The 18,792-nt window shown below is 34.4% G+C and overlaps 1 protein-coding gene across 5 annotated transcripts in view; it reads left to right on the top strand.

Moving 5' to 3' along the window:
• The window catches only part of LOC123715997 (protein PALS1), a 91,108-nt gene that overhangs the window by 66,734 nt on the left and 5,582 nt on the right, over positions 1-18,792 (top strand). For all 5 annotated transcript variants that reach the window (XM_045671482.1, XM_045671567.1, XM_045671654.1 and 2 more), the window contains 6 exons: positions 13,468-13,651; positions 14,821-15,044; positions 16,273-16,443; positions 16,867-16,975; positions 17,304-17,401; positions 17,575-17,779. In XM_045671482.1, coding sequence (XP_045527438.1) covers positions 13,468-13,651; positions 14,821-15,044; positions 16,273-16,443; positions 16,867-16,975; positions 17,304-17,401; positions 17,575-17,779 — 991 coding nt within the window. The remainder of the gene's footprint in view (positions 1-13,467; positions 13,652-14,820; positions 15,045-16,272; positions 16,444-16,866; positions 16,976-17,303; positions 17,402-17,574; positions 17,780-18,792) is intronic.

Below are 18,792 nucleotides of genomic sequence, written 5' to 3'. Positions count from 1 at the left end.
GTATATATGAACCATCCAGAGTATCTGGTCACACAGGGATGTCCTTAGTGTGGTGAGCAGCGTCTATATATATAAGTATGACATCTTAATGTCCGTTCAAAATTCGTTGAACGAGAATCAGATTTAGCATTGAGCCGTAGAATATGTCTTCCCATTAGGCCTACAATGAAGAAAAAAATGTCTAATTTAAATAAATGCTGGCGTTCGCTAAATTACGATGCTATATTCAAAGCCTGCAAATTCTAAAACAATACACATTTCAGTCAAAAGGCATTATTACGCACACATTCCGTTCGTATTTTTCGTTGAAGAATTTTGAGTGTTGCAGTAATAACTTAAGTGAGACAATAGAATTTTAATTAACATTGTTCGGCCTGAAGTAGTTGCAAGTTTCTGAATAATCGAATTCGCTTGTAATGAAGTCTTCAACCATATAAATATTAAAAAAAAAACAGTGGCGCTTCAACGTTTTTAGCTCTGGGCTTCAGATGTCTGTATCTGTTTCATGATCGTTTATCAATCGAATAAGCAAGTAGACCGGCCTCCTGTGCCTGACACACGCCGACGATTTTTTGGGTCTAAGGCAAGCCGACTACACTTACGAAGTTCTGTTCGAGCGAATGATATACACACATAGACAAAAAGTCTCATGGTTCACAGCGCGGGATTAAAGCTACAACCTCAGAGACTTGCTGAAGCCACTAGGCCAACACTGCTCTTTTGCACACTGGTATAGGCCTATGAATAATATTTTTAGTTTTCGCATGTTTCGAAGGCGGTTGTTGGAGGGATTCTCAAATAAATGAAACACTTTGAAGCTAATTGTTACCTTGTTTATTTATGGTACTAAGTGACACATGTATTACCTATAAATAATATAATAATTATTAATAATAAAAACTAAACGGCTGTACTAAACATACATTTTAGAACATATATGAAATTTAAATAACGTAACATAACTCGCGACTATATTATAATATAATCGAAATGTCGAGAGCTTTTCAGTAATTTATAGTCTCGAATACAAAAGTATAGTATAAAAGAAGGTGGTATACATTCTACTTTGACGTTTCTATATTTGTACGAAAACAGGTGACGTGTTAAGACCTAGGTGACAGCTGTTCGCATTCCACAGAGCCATATGCTTCGATGAACTTAAAATCGTTTCCACGAGCTTGCTCTATGAAATATACCTTTTTGTATGCGATTAAAAGATGCCTATTACGTGTTCGCATTTTGTTGTTCATGTGAAGCATATAAACATTTATATTTAAACGTTATCATATATATATACTAAGTAAAATCTGATGTTAAATTTCTTATAATGAAGCTTAGGTGATAAACTTTCAATAGCTAGCTAACAAAAATGTATATAAAAAAGTAATTCCAAATTTTGCTGCGTTGTGATAATGTGTAAACGTATGAGGGTATGTATGTGGGGTATGATGATGATCATGCTCATGATGCAGGTGATTTTCCGCTATATATATTCCTAAAACTCCTTTAACCATATTCTGCGATATATAAAACAAGTCAAGGCTTAAATATTGGATGTTGTGTGTGCCGGGCTGCGCGACGCAAGTGAGTTTTTTGCGTAGTTAGTTGATGTGAGAAACATGAAACACAGCATGACTACGAGTCTGGTAGAAGGAAACAAGGTAGAGCATTTTTTCTAGAAGTGAGCCGCCATGAATTTTCTTTGTAGCAATCAATCGTATTGTTTTCCCTTTATTTGTCATGTATTTTAGAATAGATAAATGTGGTTTACTTTAATAAATAAGTGAAATACCTCTTCAACCAATCAACAATTTGGCAAAGTTTATAACGTCGAAACGTATATAATTTTCTTAGAATCATCGATACAACATCATTGCAACAGTAGCTATTGAAATTCACCATTCAATAGGTATTCGGAAAACATAAACACAAAACGCCCACAGCCTTATCGTCATCACAAAACAATATCTGGCGTGACAAACTCGAACCGAGATAGCCCGATAACATCAGTATTCGCAGGATTTTCCGAACGGCAACACCTTATCAAAAGAATATATAACCTTCACGGTTTTTTTAAGTTAATTGTCAGTACATTTCGCGCCAAGACGTGCAATAATTCGTTTATTTATATTTGTGCATCAATTATGGTCAGTGACATGTGATAATTGACAGTATGGCAAAAGTCATGCAGTTGCTGAATGTAAATTTGTTGGACACATCTCGGTGTTGTTCTGCTGTTGACAGATTGAAACACTTATGCCTATGTCGGAAATACCAAGGTGACAATGAGGTAATTATTCTAACATAACCTTGCATATTCCATCTGAAAGGCCGTCCAATTTTAGATGGAAGTATTGGAAGACCAAGCTGTATGAGAATTTAGGATGCAACCCTAAAGACCAACCCATATCAAACACAAAGTCTGGTACATTGCATTTTATATTCATTTGAGATGCCATTAATTTTAAATGTATTGGAAACATAATAGAGGCTGAATAATATTTAACTTTTGCGAAATCGAACCTCATTTAATTTATTATCTGACGTCCTTATTGTTATATGTGAATTTTCAGATAAAAATTACGCATGTCATAACATAAGCAAACATTAATCGGTGTCCTAATAAGTGGAAAACAAAATCTAGATTGGATAAAGTTTTAAAAATATATATTTTATTTTGAGTACTCTCAGTAAGAGGCTGGCTGGCTAGCTGACGAGGGATCACAAATACAGTGATTCGTCTGATTGGGACGTTCTAGTGCATGCACACTCACTCCAGGTTCTATATTTGCTGTGCAAATATTGGTCAAGTTTTATATACTAAATATCATATATGTATATGTATTCAGTGAATTGATAATAGTAATTCATTAAATTTAAGATTCGTTATAAGACCTATCATACATAAAATGCATTAATGTTTATAAGATCTCATTTTAACCATAAAATAAAATATGTATATGTTTAAGAAGAACAACTTAGACATAACAATTAAATATATAGTATTTACAAATTTCTTAACCTACATAGTAATAATAAACAAAATTAAAACAAATTTTAAAAGCTTGGTTCCTGTGCAGTGTATCTTTAACGCTGGCAGCTTCCCTCGCTGTATTGCGATACCTATTCCTTGAGTGAGGAAAGCAACCAGCTCTGGGGTTACCGATACTAAAAACCAGGCGCCAACTTAAATCTTTAATGTGCACTTGAACCCTACGGCCCAAGAGTCCCGACTCCAAAGGGAACAGAAAGAGAGAAAAGACTTAAAATTAATATTAATATATTGAAATATTTACAGAGCTCTATGTCGTAACAAAACCGATTCGTCGTAGTGATTCGTGCAAGACGTCTAATCTGGAGGTCCGGGTTCGATTATTAGTGTGATATTGTGGGTTCTGATTATCACCTAGCCTTCATGAAATTCTCTGTTTTTTATTTTACTTATAGATTTATAAGTCTAGTTGTGGTCTAATGTTTGTAACAAGAAATTACGGTTTCCTCACGATGTTTTCCTTTACCGTTTGTACAAGTGTTTAGGTGTTTAGCAGCAAAAAGCTATAGTGCAAATCCGGGGTTTTAACACACTACTGGGTGAAAATCGCAAGCTTAACCGTTGGGCGTTTTTCAATTTTAAAATTATAATTTTATTTCCATAACCAACTTTTAATATATAATCAGCAATAGTCATCATTTATCTATGTTTCAAAATCCCGATACTGTCACATTGTTGATATGACGTGATATCAATTTATTATAAAGTATTTTATCAGACGATTTGATGACTTCTCTTGTGATAAGATAGGACCAATATTTTGCTTGTATATTCAAATTCAACAATAGGGTATATGTGTTTTTTTATTATCCAATAACATACAAAATAAAAGGTTTTAGGATCACTTTTCTCATCTACTATAGATAGTTATCAACTTTCCTTATTCGTAGATAAATATTCTAAACAATTTTTGACTCATTTTGTTTTTTTTTTTATTTCCACAGCAAATTTATGTATTACCACAGATTAAAGGGATTATGTCTCGTTAAGTATGGTTTAAGTATGTAACAAGCCAACAAATTTCCACGAACTTGAAGTAGTGTTAGGAATACTTAATCAGTTCCTATGAAACTTGCGGTTAAGGAAGATGTATTGGGAAATACGTTTCCGATTCGTCAGAATATTTGCGTAAACTAGAAACTGTGCATAATATTGTATTTGACATGTACTCCCGTAATAAATATTACCTAATTAGGTCCATATATGATTATAGGCGTAATTAACAAGTTTCATAATTGCATTAACTAATGTTATAAAGAGATAATATGAGTATATGAATACCTTTGAACTGAATAAGAATTCGAACAATAAAAAAAATCTTTTACCGTTATAACGCTACATACATTTTTTTAAATTATTCCGCTATAAATCATTAATAAACTAAAAATACAGACAAACACTCTAGGGTTATAACACCTTGTTGCCTGAAATAACAATACAATTGATACAAATACGAAACGAAAGAATTACAACAAACAGAAAATTACTTGTATAATATACCTTATTAGTATTTATGTAGGTATTTCGAAAATAAGTAGAAAAACATACGTAAGTTTTCTTATAATATTTAATGCAAGCAAAATGATGATTTCGTAAAAATCTTTGCTGTTTTAAAAATAATTAAACTGACCTTCGTCGAGGCTTCGAAAATCAAAGTAAACACTATGACAAAACCTCTGCAAATAAACAAGTAGATAACTTCGCTGTAAATAAAGCCTGCGGGGGCAGCACAATTTCTCTTACCCTAATTAAAAGTTCAGCTTAATTAAACACCGTTTTAAACCATTGTGAGCGGAAAGACTTTTTCCTTTTGTCTTTTGTGCTGGTTTCTAATGGGGTTGAAATATGTATGAGTATTGTGTGTGTATGTCCCGTAATGGTTAAGCGGAAGTGACCCTTAAAATCGTACTAGTTGATAAATTATTGCTGAAGTATTTCCCAAATATACATAGAGTCATTCAATATAAGAGCGTTCCAATTGTCAAAACTGCGAGCCTACGAGCAACGTACGTGTCCATGGGCGGCTGCATCACTTAACATCAGCTGAGCCATCATCCTCCTGTTATAAAAAATAATACTACTGGAAACACGAAACAACAAAAGATTGAATGTTCCGTGATTTATCGTGACATTATTATTTTATCTTTATTTATATAATATTACTTACTTAACGGAAGCTTTGCTAGCATCAACGATATTATATTAAAATAGGTCTCTATGTTTTAAATATCTAATGCTAATGAAAGACCGAAGTTATGACGAACGCATTCGACACGCTGCTAAATGCATGAGATGTGTGAATTACAATTGAGTAATATGAAATATATAAACTATATATGGATGTTTATAATTTTGACTTATTAAAAAAACACTACTCTTACATAAAGTACAAAGTAAGACTGCCACATACTTTTCTTGGCTGGTAAGGGCGTCGCTGTCATGGCTATTAGTATTGCCAGTAAATAAACTAATAATTAACCATTATAATGTAATAATTTGAAGTCATGCAGGCTAACTTAATAATATATTGAAATATATTGATTAAACAATGGATACAACGTATCTAGAAAAAACAGCTCTAGGCTTAAACAAATGTTAAACAAACTTAGGAACAACTGATATGATAGGTTTTGTTACCTGTCAGACCTATCAGAACCTAATTTAACTTTGCCATTATAATAAATAATAAAAGGAATAAAAATAAATACATTTAAGTTAGATTTTTATGAATGTTTGTAGGGTATAACTATGTATTGCACGCACCAAGAATCTGACATTTCAAAATGGCGACAGCAGTACCAATTCCATCCGCTGGCCAAGAAAAGTATAGAAAATTTTGATAGTTTTATTTCAAAAATATTGATCTGCATTGCTTTATTCGTGCCCATTCATTTATTATTGTTTTAACGCTTTAGACATTGCAAAAATGTGTTTTGTCGTGGACAAATTCTTAGGATTTTTATGTGACAACCTTTTTTTGAATAATTTATTCCCTGAAAGCCAGACAAAGAATCTTTCAAAGATACTAGAAGATGCTGTTTATTGCTTCTAAAGGAGGAGTAGCTTTTTCTTATTGCTTCAGCAGGCGACTCTCATCCCTGAGGTCATGGATTCGAACCCGGCGAATGCACTTTCTATACAATAGAATTTAATCGAAATAATGAACTGTTAATTGCTATGTAACGAATGAATGCAATGTAACAGTTGAAGAGAGTGCCTACGCCTGGCTATACTCTCGTGTAATCGCCACGCTTATAAAACTGCGAAAGCCTTGGGTCGTACATGCACAGAAGGCTGATCACCTACTTCCTTATAAGAAAAACTAATGATCCAGAGATAGATACACAGATCTAAGACCCTTAAATGTTCCTAAGCCACTGTTTTAATAATCTCATATAATGTTATCTCTCTCAGTTAATAAGATCTGGTTTAAAAGTCTCAGAATTTTAAATAATAGCGTCTATAAAAAGTTCATAAAAGCGTATAACCTGGTTATATTGCTGTGACGTAATGAGCTTAGCGTGAACCTTATCGACACCTCGATCGTAACGGTAACGTCGGAATTTTAACCTAAGTAAAGCGTAATCGAAATTTTCGACATTTGTTAATTAGTTGTTAAAAAACTACGTAAAATGTCAAAGTTTGGGACATGAGCTTTATTTTGATATTAATTACTTTCCAATTACGGTGTATTCTCTCTTGTAAAATTGAGGAAAATCGTGGATATTAAATAACTTTTGGATATAATATTATTATTAGTTAAACACACTAGTAGCTCCATACGCAGACGCGCATATTGCCGGATTTGGAGAAGTTGTCCAACGTGCTTTAAAAGAGTGCACTAATCACACTTTCCGTAAGCCTATTTCAGCCAGCCACTACTCGGTTTGGGAGACAGTTCTTTAGCTAATTTGTATTATATTGCGCGGTCTTCAATTTTGAAGAACTACTCTAAAATAAAGAAAATTTGTATATTTACACTTAAATCGATTTACCATTTATTATGTAAACCTAACCTTTTAACTCTAAATTCAATCTGTGTTAACCAGCCAACGTTTCGAATATAATTAAATTAAATTACCTAATTAAAAACACTAATTAAACCAATCTGGCAGTCATTAATCGAAATTGTATAGTGCAATGTGAAAGTGTGTCATGTTTGGGATGTTTACGTATACCGTTATAGTGATCTATAGATCGTGATCCATAGATCATGGTATCGTCGTCGCCGCGTGCGCAGACTCGGTCGCATGACGTTGACCCAAAAAGGATTAAGGCTTACTCGGTAAGTTCTCACGAGTTTTTGTCAATTACATCAGTTCTTATGTAATTTCATAATTATCACTCTTTGTTATGTATTTAGTATTAGTTTCTTCACGTCTCTATTGCGCATACAAATGTATACAATACTACTCATAATATACATATTGTGGCCTAGTGCTTCGGCGTGCGACTCTCATCCCTGAGGTCGTCGAATTTCTATGTGCATATCTAACATTGGCTCGAACGATGAAGGAAAAAGTCGACGGCGTGTGTCAAGCACAGAAGGCTGATCACCTACTTGCCTATTAGATTTACAACTAAGCATAAAACAGATACAGTAATCTATGGCCCAGACCTAAAAAGGTTGTAGCGCCATTGTTTACATATATATACTAACCTTTTCAAGCGAAAGTAACTCTGCGACACTCACGCCTACACAATTTATTTGTGATAGGGATTGAATTGACCTAGGGAACTGTAATCTAAGGGCCTTTAGCCTCCCGGTCTTATTAGGTGTCTGCTAGGTGTGGGGTTCGATTCTCAGTCAAAGAGCAAGTTTATTTCTATAAATTTAAATTGTGTTTGTGCCAAAGGTTGTACGGTAGCGAACTTATACCGTACATGGCGGGTACGCTCGAATTTCTAAGGGAAGCAGTGAGTATGCTACCTGGGAAAGTAAAGGTTTAGGAAATATGTATCAACGTGTCCTAGGAGGGTAGTTGCAAGTGGCAATCAACATTCCTTTTTGGGAAATCTAATCTATTTTTGCGTAAATAATAGTTAAGATACGGGATACTAATTTGAATGATAGTTTGCCTACGAGTACAATTATTGTTCTTTTTGGTTTTTTATTGCCCACATAACTGTTCTGATATGATAGAACTACTCAATAATACCGATACTGATAATTCTACAATTATAATTCATTTATATATACCTAGATCTTATAACTATTACGCGACATAGTCCCGAGCGAGATAAATCCTTTTTATACACTACCAGCTGACAAGCGTCGTTTTGCCATGTATATTATTTCCAGGAAAATTTTAAAAATAAAAATTGTCTAAAACATAAAAACAAAAAAAAATCTAAAAAATAACCGATCCTCAGAGTTACTGAATATGCATAAAAATTGTATAAGCAGCGGTCGAGCCGTTTCGGAGGAGTATGGGAACGTAAATTGTGACACGATAATTTTATATTATACACTATTTAGCTTCTTATGCCACTGTTAAATTGTATAGATAACCTGTCTAGTAGCCTTGTATTTGATAGATTCTAATCTATCGTAAGACTTGATATGCATCGAAAAATTTCGACAATTTAGAATATCACGAGACAACTATGATGAGAAGTTTTTGCTACAGTTGGTTATTATAATGTTGCCAGATAAACTTTTATATTACTACTTTTTCGTCTTTTCCCAATTCTTTTGACGCTGCTATTAATGAAGAGATTGAGTTAAAACTAAAATAAGACTGTTTTTTATAGAAATATAGGTTTCCACTTCATGTGGTTTATGTTACAGTTAATATAATTTATTATATAAAAAATAACAATTGTATAGTTGGAATCCTTTATGTAACAATTGACATTACTTACACCAACAAATGCGTACGCTATGAATGCATCTAAAACACTAATAAACTTCAATACAATATTTTATAATTTGCCTGAGTTAAGATCGGTGGCGATTGTTGGAAATATATGTTAAGAGTTTCATACTCTTCGTTTGAAGCTGTGGATGTTAACTTTTATTTGATTACATCACGAGCTGTTGGGGCACAAGGGGTGATGGGGTTGAGACGCTATCAAAAAACTAACTATAATGTTGTATTATAAGGTATGAGTGTGGAAAAACTAAACGGATCAACTATTCAAGCGTGCGATAATTGATAACATTTGGTTTGCGCTTCTAATTATCACCCAAATTATATATGTAACTTAACTAACGTAAGGTTACATAAGGCCTGTTTTGTTAAATATTTTCTTTGTATAATGTAAAAGTAAAAATTAAAAAGATAGACTCGAGTAGTTTGTTCATAGTGAAACCACAAAACTAATTTTCTTGTTCCATAAAACCAATGTCAGTACTGAATTTTATACAAAAAAGGTCTCAACCTATTTAAGAATTAATGCATGAGGGTTAAAAATGGCGTTAAAACCGTAAATCTACAAATCTTTGACATAAAAACCCTCTGTCAGACTCAAAGCAAAGTTCACTGAACTCATTTGCATTTTATTCAAATATGGCTAGATTATATGAAATATCAAAAAATACTTTTTGTACCGACTTAATTTTAATATTAACATGCATTTGAGAGTTTATATAATTAAATTAACATAATCCCGTTAGTATTTGAGACAGTTTTTTGGCACAGAACTATAGTTGAATTTCTCATAACTGTATAAAATAATGTTCAATGCATGAATGTCATAAAACGAATAATTTGTTTATAAAATATTTAGTATTTTGTTATGCCGGTCCACTCCCCTACGTTTTGCAACTACGGCTTCTTAATTCAACCAACCGGTCTCTTGTGTTTAATTTTGCGCACCATGAGCTGTGAGTCGTATCGATGATGACGCAAAACGTATCCGGGATATGCTACTTTCCGTGTTTTGACAGTCTGTATAAACATTCGTGTATAAAGTACTAATTGAAATATACCTAAATAGATTTTAATCATTAGATATAGTAAATATTCACAAATACAGTGTATAAAATTGTATATTGTAATCAACTCCAAATAAATTTCTCTTAAGCTAATGTTAGACTTAACAGTAATCTCCAATTACCTATATCAAATATATTTAATTGTGAAATCGCATAGAAACTCTTTTGTTCTATATTAGATTAGTAAAAGTCCCAAAGTGTTATGGCAGCTTAACAAACTGTTGTTATTCAAAAAGACTTCATAAATTTGAAACAACTCCCAAATCTCATAAAGTAAACTTAGCCGAGTGCAAAGGGTCATTCAGTTTTATGCCATTGACGTCAAACTTAATTATATTCGGAAAATGTTTTGTTTTTCTTTATTCAACTTAAACAAGCTTTCTATTTATAACTTACGCAAGCATCCCACAATATTATGTAGAGGAGTGATATTTTTGTTTGTGACGAATAAATTCAAAAATGATTCCTGATTCATATTCCTATTCGTCTCGTGATGATCTGATGTATCTTGATTATTGATTGATAAATGATTTTCTTCCATTTTGATTTCTATCTGTGGTCTTTTCTAAATCTTTGCTTTCGCGTATTTTTGGCATTGACTCTTCCGCGTTACATTTGCAAGTTTCTAATAAGTTTCATTTTGATTTTTAAAATATATAATGTCAATAACCCTAATGTCTCGGCTTGTCACAACTTCATTGTGTTCTGGTATATAAATAATAATAATAAAGCCCGTTTAATGTCATGGTTGGAAAAAATATAATATACTGCTTAGATTTTTTACATTATTTTGATATCCTATATCTTATCTAAGTTCAGTACCATCGATCGGAACCCCTTCATGGAACCTCCTCCAGCTTTTTCCAACTAACTCTGTCTATGTCTTTCTTTCTCCATTCGTTTCCTGCTACTGCATCTATTTCTTTTATTTACCTTTTTTCTTCCCCTTGGTAAGGACCATTACATACAGTTGTCTTTAAAGTCCACCTATTATGTGTATCTTGCTATATATACCGCCCATTGCCACTTCTCTGTTAGGGCATATTGTTTTTACTTTTGTTTTTTGTGTTATTTTTTCGCTTTTAATTTTATGTAATTTTCTTATTTTTAGTACGCTTCTTTCCATTACATTCTGGAATGCTACTAGTTTGGTTTTTATTTTTATGTTATAAGTCCATGTTTGGCAGCTGTGTGTGAGAGTAGGTAATATACAAGTGTCCAAGACAATTTTCTTGAGGTGAAGGGGAAATTGGCGTTTTAAGATTTCTTTCACGGACCAAAACTTTTTCTAGCTTATGGTAATTCGTCGCTCTGCCGCAAATTCTTCATTTTTATCTTCGAATGATAATTGTTTACCTAGGTATATGTAGTTCTGGTATATAATGATAATCAAAAATCTGTATGCCTTAAAAGTTGAAGAGTACCCTAGAAACATGCCTTTTTTTGCATTTTCCGAAAATGTACCTCCTTTTTCTAAAACAAATTATTTTCGGCCAAATTCATTCAGGTGTTTCTCCGTGGACGGTGTTTTGCCAATCCATCGTAGGAAGTTCATAATTCGAATTAATTTTGATTATCCCAAATAGGTTTTTTATTTAAAGTCCAGTCAAAGCTTTGACAGGATAGTTTCAAATAAAAAACTTACCAATCAAAACGAGTGTTTCACCATGTTTCCAAATTTTGCGATTCTTTTGTAACTTTAATATCTAAATGAAAAATTGTAAATATTATTACCTATAACATTTTCTATTTATCAATGTTTAATTATTATTATTATATAGGTTAGAAGTATTGTAAATATTGTATATTGTTAATTTAAGAATAGGGTTTAATTCCTTTTAAACTGCTTTCTACTTGTATTGATGACACTAATTTATCTATATAGATAATTTAGATGATATAGATAGTAGTATCTACAATATATTGAGTCAAGAATGTAATTATCTTTAAATTAACAGTTTGATTACAATAATTATTCAGATTGCTAAAATATTTTTGCGTGAATTAAGTCTGGTGGAGGTTGTTGTATGGAGATGATCAAATAAAACACTTTGAAGCTGAATAGCAACTGGCTTAGCAAAAAACTAACTTGACTTATTGAAGAGTTCGTAAATTTAATAGACACTATTACGTTATTGGACATTATCGGAAACGAGAATGTTGAATTACAATTTATGAGTGGTAAAAACTAAAGGGCTCTTTTTGGCTTCTTTCATTATTAAAAAATACATATGTGTAACTTAACTATTGTTAGGTTACATAACTCGTGTTATGTGCAACATAAATTTAAGAACAGCTGTGATTTAGGGTACATTTAGAGTCGTGGCTTAGGGCTAAGTATGCCTCGCGCATTTCAAATCCATTACATACGAGAGCGATTCTTAGCTAGTCTCGATTTATCTTACCTTACCTAGCATTACAGTTAGTTGAACGATAAGATATATATGTGAATGTAATTACTATACCAACGAACCAAAAAATAATAATTTGGAAATAAAGAATCGTGTTAATAAGGGCGTTGTTTTTATAGCAAATGTAACCTTTTTCATTAGAAACATTAAAATTAGTCGACGTTTGACGTAGGTCTTTCCTTGCGCACAATGCATTTAAAATTAGTATTTTAAAAAGGCTTTTTTTACAAAAATCTTTTGTTCGGGCTTAAAAAAAGGTATTTTTAGATTAAATATGTAGATTGATTATTTCAGGCCGTAACCCCGAATATAACACGGTAATGAAGCCAATGTTTTGGGTTTACAAACAGAATTTTGTTTAATAATTGTCAATGTGGTCCAAAACTTTAATGGTAAACATTAGCCCATTGAATGTTCTACTTAATAAAAAATAAGGTTAAAAAAAATGTATTCCCATTAAAAATGCAATGCCAATTATATTTAAGGAAAGAATAAGGAATAACTAATAATAGACTGCAGTTAATAAACGGTTCTTTAAGATTTTAGATCAGTTATATTTGAATATTTAATTAAAAGTCAAGAGAATAATTTGTATCAAGATAACAGTGTAGCGATTTTTTATAGGCCGGCAATGCACTTGCGAGCCTCTGGCTTTTGAGTTTCTCCTGCCCGTCGCTCCGTCATTCTTATAAAATTAAAATCTATGAGGAAAAGTATTAATAACCTTAAACAATCACGGAATTGTGTCTCCACGTACTAATTTTTTTCAATACTATGGATTGTTTTTACTAACTTTTGATAAGAAAGTGGCATTGGCCTCAAGGTAATTTTGACCATGACTTCGCACGTAATAAGATAAGCGATAACAGATAGAAACCCTACGTGTTGTAAGCTAATATTATCTACTTATCACTAATTAGTATTGGCTTAGATTATTTACATATTTCTAAGTTTCTGACTACGACAATCATTGGATAACATGACAAATGCAAATGTTTTGCCAAAATATCCCAACTGTCACCTTTATTGAAATGTTTTCTTAAATTTCCTTCATCTTATTCCAGGAGCAACTCCGTCAACGTAAAGAAGCAGAAGAAAGGATCGCAGCACAAAATGAGTTTCTACGTACATCACTACGAGGCTCGCACAAGTTGCAGGCGCTGGAGTCGAACCCGCCAAACACTACCTCTTTCGTCAACGAGGCATATGAGGAAGATGATGAGCCGTCTCATCTTTACCAGCTTGTTGGTAAGTTCTTACTTAGAATGAACAAATAACTTCCTACTGTCTTTTCTGTAAACTCTTTTGTCTCTGTGAAGGGAAGTGAGTTGGAAGTCATTTTCCTAATGGAAGTAAAAGTCATGCACAGTTGGTATCTTGGCCTACTGCTGTTTTAAGCAAGGTCAAATACTTAGCTTAAAACAGTTGCAGTAAAACGCGTCCTCCAAACAAAGCTGTAGTTGCTGACGATGTCCTTCGCATTATATCTAGGTCTAAACAGCAAATACTATTCCTTTTCTGACTCAAAGATCTCATCTGATTCTTCCTCTCCCAATTATTTAACATCACTTCAAGTTTTATAATAGTTGGTACAGTTGTCCGGTTTAATAGACTTTTTTCAGTTTCTTACACAGAACGTATTACAAAACGGTTTTTCAAGCAAATGAGTCAGAACTAAATTTCAGAAAAATTAATTAAGAGCAAAAATTGGTTGAAGTAAACCATTTTGCATACTAATTAAAGTTAGTATTAAACCAAGTGGATCGTGTACAATGGCCCTAGCAGTTTTGTTGCAGTTCTAAAGACTTTTTTTCTCAATTAGATGTCTGGAAATCTGTACGTAAATCCGTCAAATTAAAATACATGCTAAAATTTCTAGGAAAGTGTATTTTTGTTGTATTAAGTCATTATGACTTATATATTCGAAAACTATAAGGGCTTCCTAGAATTTTTTTAAATAAAACAATTTTAGATTAATCTATGTTCGACAGTCAGAAAACATGAAGACAAAAATATCATAAGAGGCTAGAAGTACAATCCTGTATTTAGATGAAAGTAAAAAAAGTCAAAGCAGTGTTGGCCTAGTGGCTTCAGGGTGCGACTCTCATCCCTGAGATCGTAGGTTCGATCCCCAACTGGGCACCAATACAATTCTTTCTATGTTCGCATTTAACATTAGCTCGAACGATGAAGAAAAACATTGTGCGGAAAACGGCTTGCCTGAGATGCAAAAAGTCAATTGCGTGTTTCAGGAGGCTGATCACCTACTTGCCTATTAGATTGACAAATGATCATAAAACAGATACAGAAATCTGAGGCCCAGACCAAAAAACAAGATTGTAGTACCACTGTTTATTTTTAATTAAGACAAATGACAGATTTTTAAACCTAAGTAAAACATTTTTTCCCATTTTTAGATTACCAAGAAGTCTGTGCTGCACTATCGAGGGTTCAAAAGGCGTTAGGGTCGATTGGTGAATCAGGTCTCGCAGCAAGAGTGGCAGGAGCAGCCAATGCCTTAACCAGTCCAGGGTTACGCACTGCGCTTACGACGCGATCAGCTGTCCTCACCGCTGTTAGACATAAAAGGCCTGCGCTCACGCCGCCTCAGACGCAGAGAGCTACCGATCGATTAAAAGATGTAAGTTAACTATACCTACTTTTAATAACGAAGAGAGTCTTAATTGCCTTGATTTAAGCTAATGTTTTCCAACGCCTCACACGTCAATTTGATTGTTAAGTTTTTCGAAAAATTATTTGTAATTTGAATATCAGATTGTCATTGTGTTTTGAAAATTTGTGACTGTGTTTCCTTAACAATTTCGTAGTGATTTCTTCCTAAAACATCATGTTTCTTAGGTAAACAATTTTTTATGTAAAGTAAGAATTTTATAAAGCCTAAGGGCCTGGCATAAAAATCGTTGGGAAACACTGATTTAGGTTGCTTTAGGATAGTAGAAAAATTCAAATAGTAATGTTAAGCTACCCGTACGTTTCAAGTATCGTTTCCATCAGCAACGTGGCTTCGAATCCTGCCTGCCTAAAAAGAGAATTACAAAGCTAATCCATTTAGGATATTTTATATTTTGTAAATGAGGTGAGGATGCGCTTACGCAGGCCCCAACAGTGGATGTCAAGCTTGACGCGGGGACTGTGTGGCTGAGTCTCAAAGCCCATTGATATTCAGGAGGGTATCGAGACTCTACTCACTAAAACACCTCACCCCTTCACACGAGTTGGGCGGGCGGGGTTTCCCAAGGCATTCTGCCCAAGGGCTTATATCCAACATAGATCTCAAGACCTGCGGTTCCCGGCCATTAAAGACCGAGAACTCAGCCTTGAAACGTGAGCCAGTCTTCGGTCAACACCAGACCTCTCCCTCAATCGCTCAACAGCCTCCTTCTGCAGCATTACATGCACACAGAAGAAGACCATTGTACTCCAGACCTTCTCACTTACCTAGCATAGGCAATATTTCGCCCCTATGACCTTTACCAGGTCATGGCACTCCAGGAATCCCTTTTAAGATAATTGGAGGTGCATAATATCTAAAGCAATGTTGAGGTTGAGTCATTCATATTATAAAACAGTGTATGCAAACCCATGTAATATTTTTTTGCTTTCCCTAAACCTATTGTCTCATTGTATTAAAATTATCAACAATGACTTCTAAATTATTTATCAAACAATTTATTTATTCTATTACGTCATATATTAATGACATGCCTATTTCAAGACACACATTCCTTCAAAAACTGCAGTTTTACGCCCGTAACTGTAATTTTTTTTATACGTTTGTCAACTTGCAGTTACTTTATTTATATGTGAACAATAAAATGATTTTTATTTGAAATGTTTTTTTTCTTCAGTGTATAGATGTACTAGGATCGCATACAGCGTCAGGTGGTGAGACGTCAGGCGTAGCAGCGGAACTGCTGTCAATTCTGGGAGGGCTTGAGTTAGAAAACCTTTTGCAAGCGCACGACCAGGCTGCCGCATTACTTGACCCCTCTTGCTTTGCGAGGGGCAAACGAAATAAGGTCAGTATTTTGGTCCTTATATATATATATATATTTGGTTTTGTTTCCAATATTAAAACGTTCCGTGACCACCCCCCGTGACTATTTATACCGAAAACTTAACATTTATGTCGTGTCAAGTACTGGAAAGTCGAAAATATTATCAATAACGCGTAATTCAATCCCCGCCCCGCATCGTAACGTTTTACAAGAGCCCCCCCCCCCCCCTCCCTCCAAAATTCGTTACGTAATACTTGAACGCTCCCAAGTATATATAACTTTCTTTATTAGCATTCTTCAATATCTTTTCTTCTAAATTGTGTGCTTCACAGGTATTAAAACTATTATAAGGATCCATCCCTTTAAATTTACAGATTTTATATTAATATACTATATAAAAATAATCTCATACTAACCTCTTACAATTTGGTCCTTCATGCGCAGACTGCAAACCACGTAACCGAGAATGACAACTTCCAACCGACCAATTCGCCGGACGACACCAGCGACACTATTAAGATTATTAAAATTGAAAAGACTAATGAACCACTTGGTAAGTTTATTTTTTCATTTTGAAACTAAAACAATGCAATGGCGCTACAACCTTTTTTTAGGTCTGGGCTTGCTGTATCCGTTTCATGCTCGTTTGTCAACCTAATAGGCAAATAGGTGATGCTGTACCTGACACGTCGACTTTTTGGGTCTAAGGCAAGCCAGTTTCCTCACGATGTTTTCCTTCACCGTTCAAACGAATATTAAATGCGCACATAGAAAGAAAGTTTGTTTTCGACTATGAGCGTTTCAGCGAGAACTGTTTCTGATACACTATCACCAACAATATTGGTATAATCAATGCATCATTAACACATTTATGTCTGCAGGTGCTACCGTACGCAATGAAGGTGAGGCCGTGATAATCGGGAGGATAGTGCGGGGTGGGGCTGCTGAGAAATCGGGGCTGCTGCACGAGGGAGATGAGGTAGATGCTATTCCGTTTCTAAGTTTAACTGGCTCCATGTGCCTTGTTTTTCTCGAGATGCTGGTTTTATAATCTTGGGTTACCCTCTGAACTTAGTATTTTTAGAGCAGGGTAGTCAAGGCGTTTAAGTTAGAGTAAGGACCTGCTATATATAAACCGAAATGTATTTCCAGCTGCTGGAAGTGAACGGCGTGAGCATGCGCGGGAAGTCAGTGCACGAGGTGTGCCAGCTGCTGGGCGGACTGGCTGGGACTCTTTCCGTGGTGCTGGCGCCTCGCGCCCGCCCGAGACCGCCGCCCGCCCATCGGGTGCTGCACGTCAGGGCGCACTTCGACTACGACCCCGAGGACGACGTATACATCCCTTGTCGGGAGCTCGGTGCGTTATTTGTATTTCCTTTATATATTCATAATTTATTTATTTCATTATTAGCTACATATACTAGTCAAACAGGTAATACTCATTATACAAATATAACAGATAGAAGAAAACATTACCGAGCAATAAAAGTTTGTAATTTATTTACTTTATCTTACAAACAAAAGACGCGTATTTAGAATTCTACATTAGGTATTAAGAACGATCCATTGTTCGCTATGACCTCATATTCTTATAAGCAATTATGACATAAACTGCCTTTAAAAACAATTTAATACTAAATTGAATGATAAGGCTAATATTAATAAAGTCGAGTCAAAGTCAAAAGTCAAAAATCATTTACTAAAAGGTACTGTACACTTATGAACGTCAAAATATATACATTAAATGCTTTTAATTTTATATTTACTACCAGTTCTTAAATCAAGGGCGTAGAACGGAAGAGAAGAACTGGCAATAAACTCTCCGCCACTCTTTTTAATCGCCAAGTTTTAGTTTTACACAACGTTTGTAAGGAGCTGCACTCATAATCAATTTGAATGTACAATGTTGGAAAACCAAACTATTTATTTATTTTAAAAAGCGCAATAAACACTTTCGCTTCACCGTCATAGCCTTTATAACCAAACACAATGACATTCGAGTCACACACAACGTTTGTAAGGAGCTGTAACCATTACACCATGTTCCACAAGACATCAGCAGGAGGCATGGTGAAATAGGAGCACGCACTTACATTCCCGTGGGAACAATACGCAAATACGTAGTCAAAAATAACTAACATCACCGCATACACGAATTCACGTACGACCACTCACCACAAGTAGCCTCCCTTCACGAGTATCACGCATGGTCAGCCATCGGCCCCCTCGCCATATTTTAAGGAGAGAGACTACCCGACGCATGGACGCCGCCACAAGCAATGACATTTAAGCGAGCATGAGGATCCTTGATTCACCTAACCAACCAATCAGCGAGAATTGTATTTCCTAACGCATACTCTTATTGTGAAA

The sequence above is a fragment of the Pieris brassicae genome, chromosome 1 (genome assembly GCF_905147105.1).
Source record: "Pieris brassicae chromosome 1, ilPieBrab1.1, whole genome shotgun sequence".
Lineage (NCBI taxonomy): Eukaryota > Metazoa > Arthropoda > Insecta > Lepidoptera > Pieridae > Pieris > Pieris brassicae.
The sequence above is the reverse complement of the archived record's forward strand: the minus strand, read 5'-3'. Positions and strand labels throughout refer to the sequence as shown.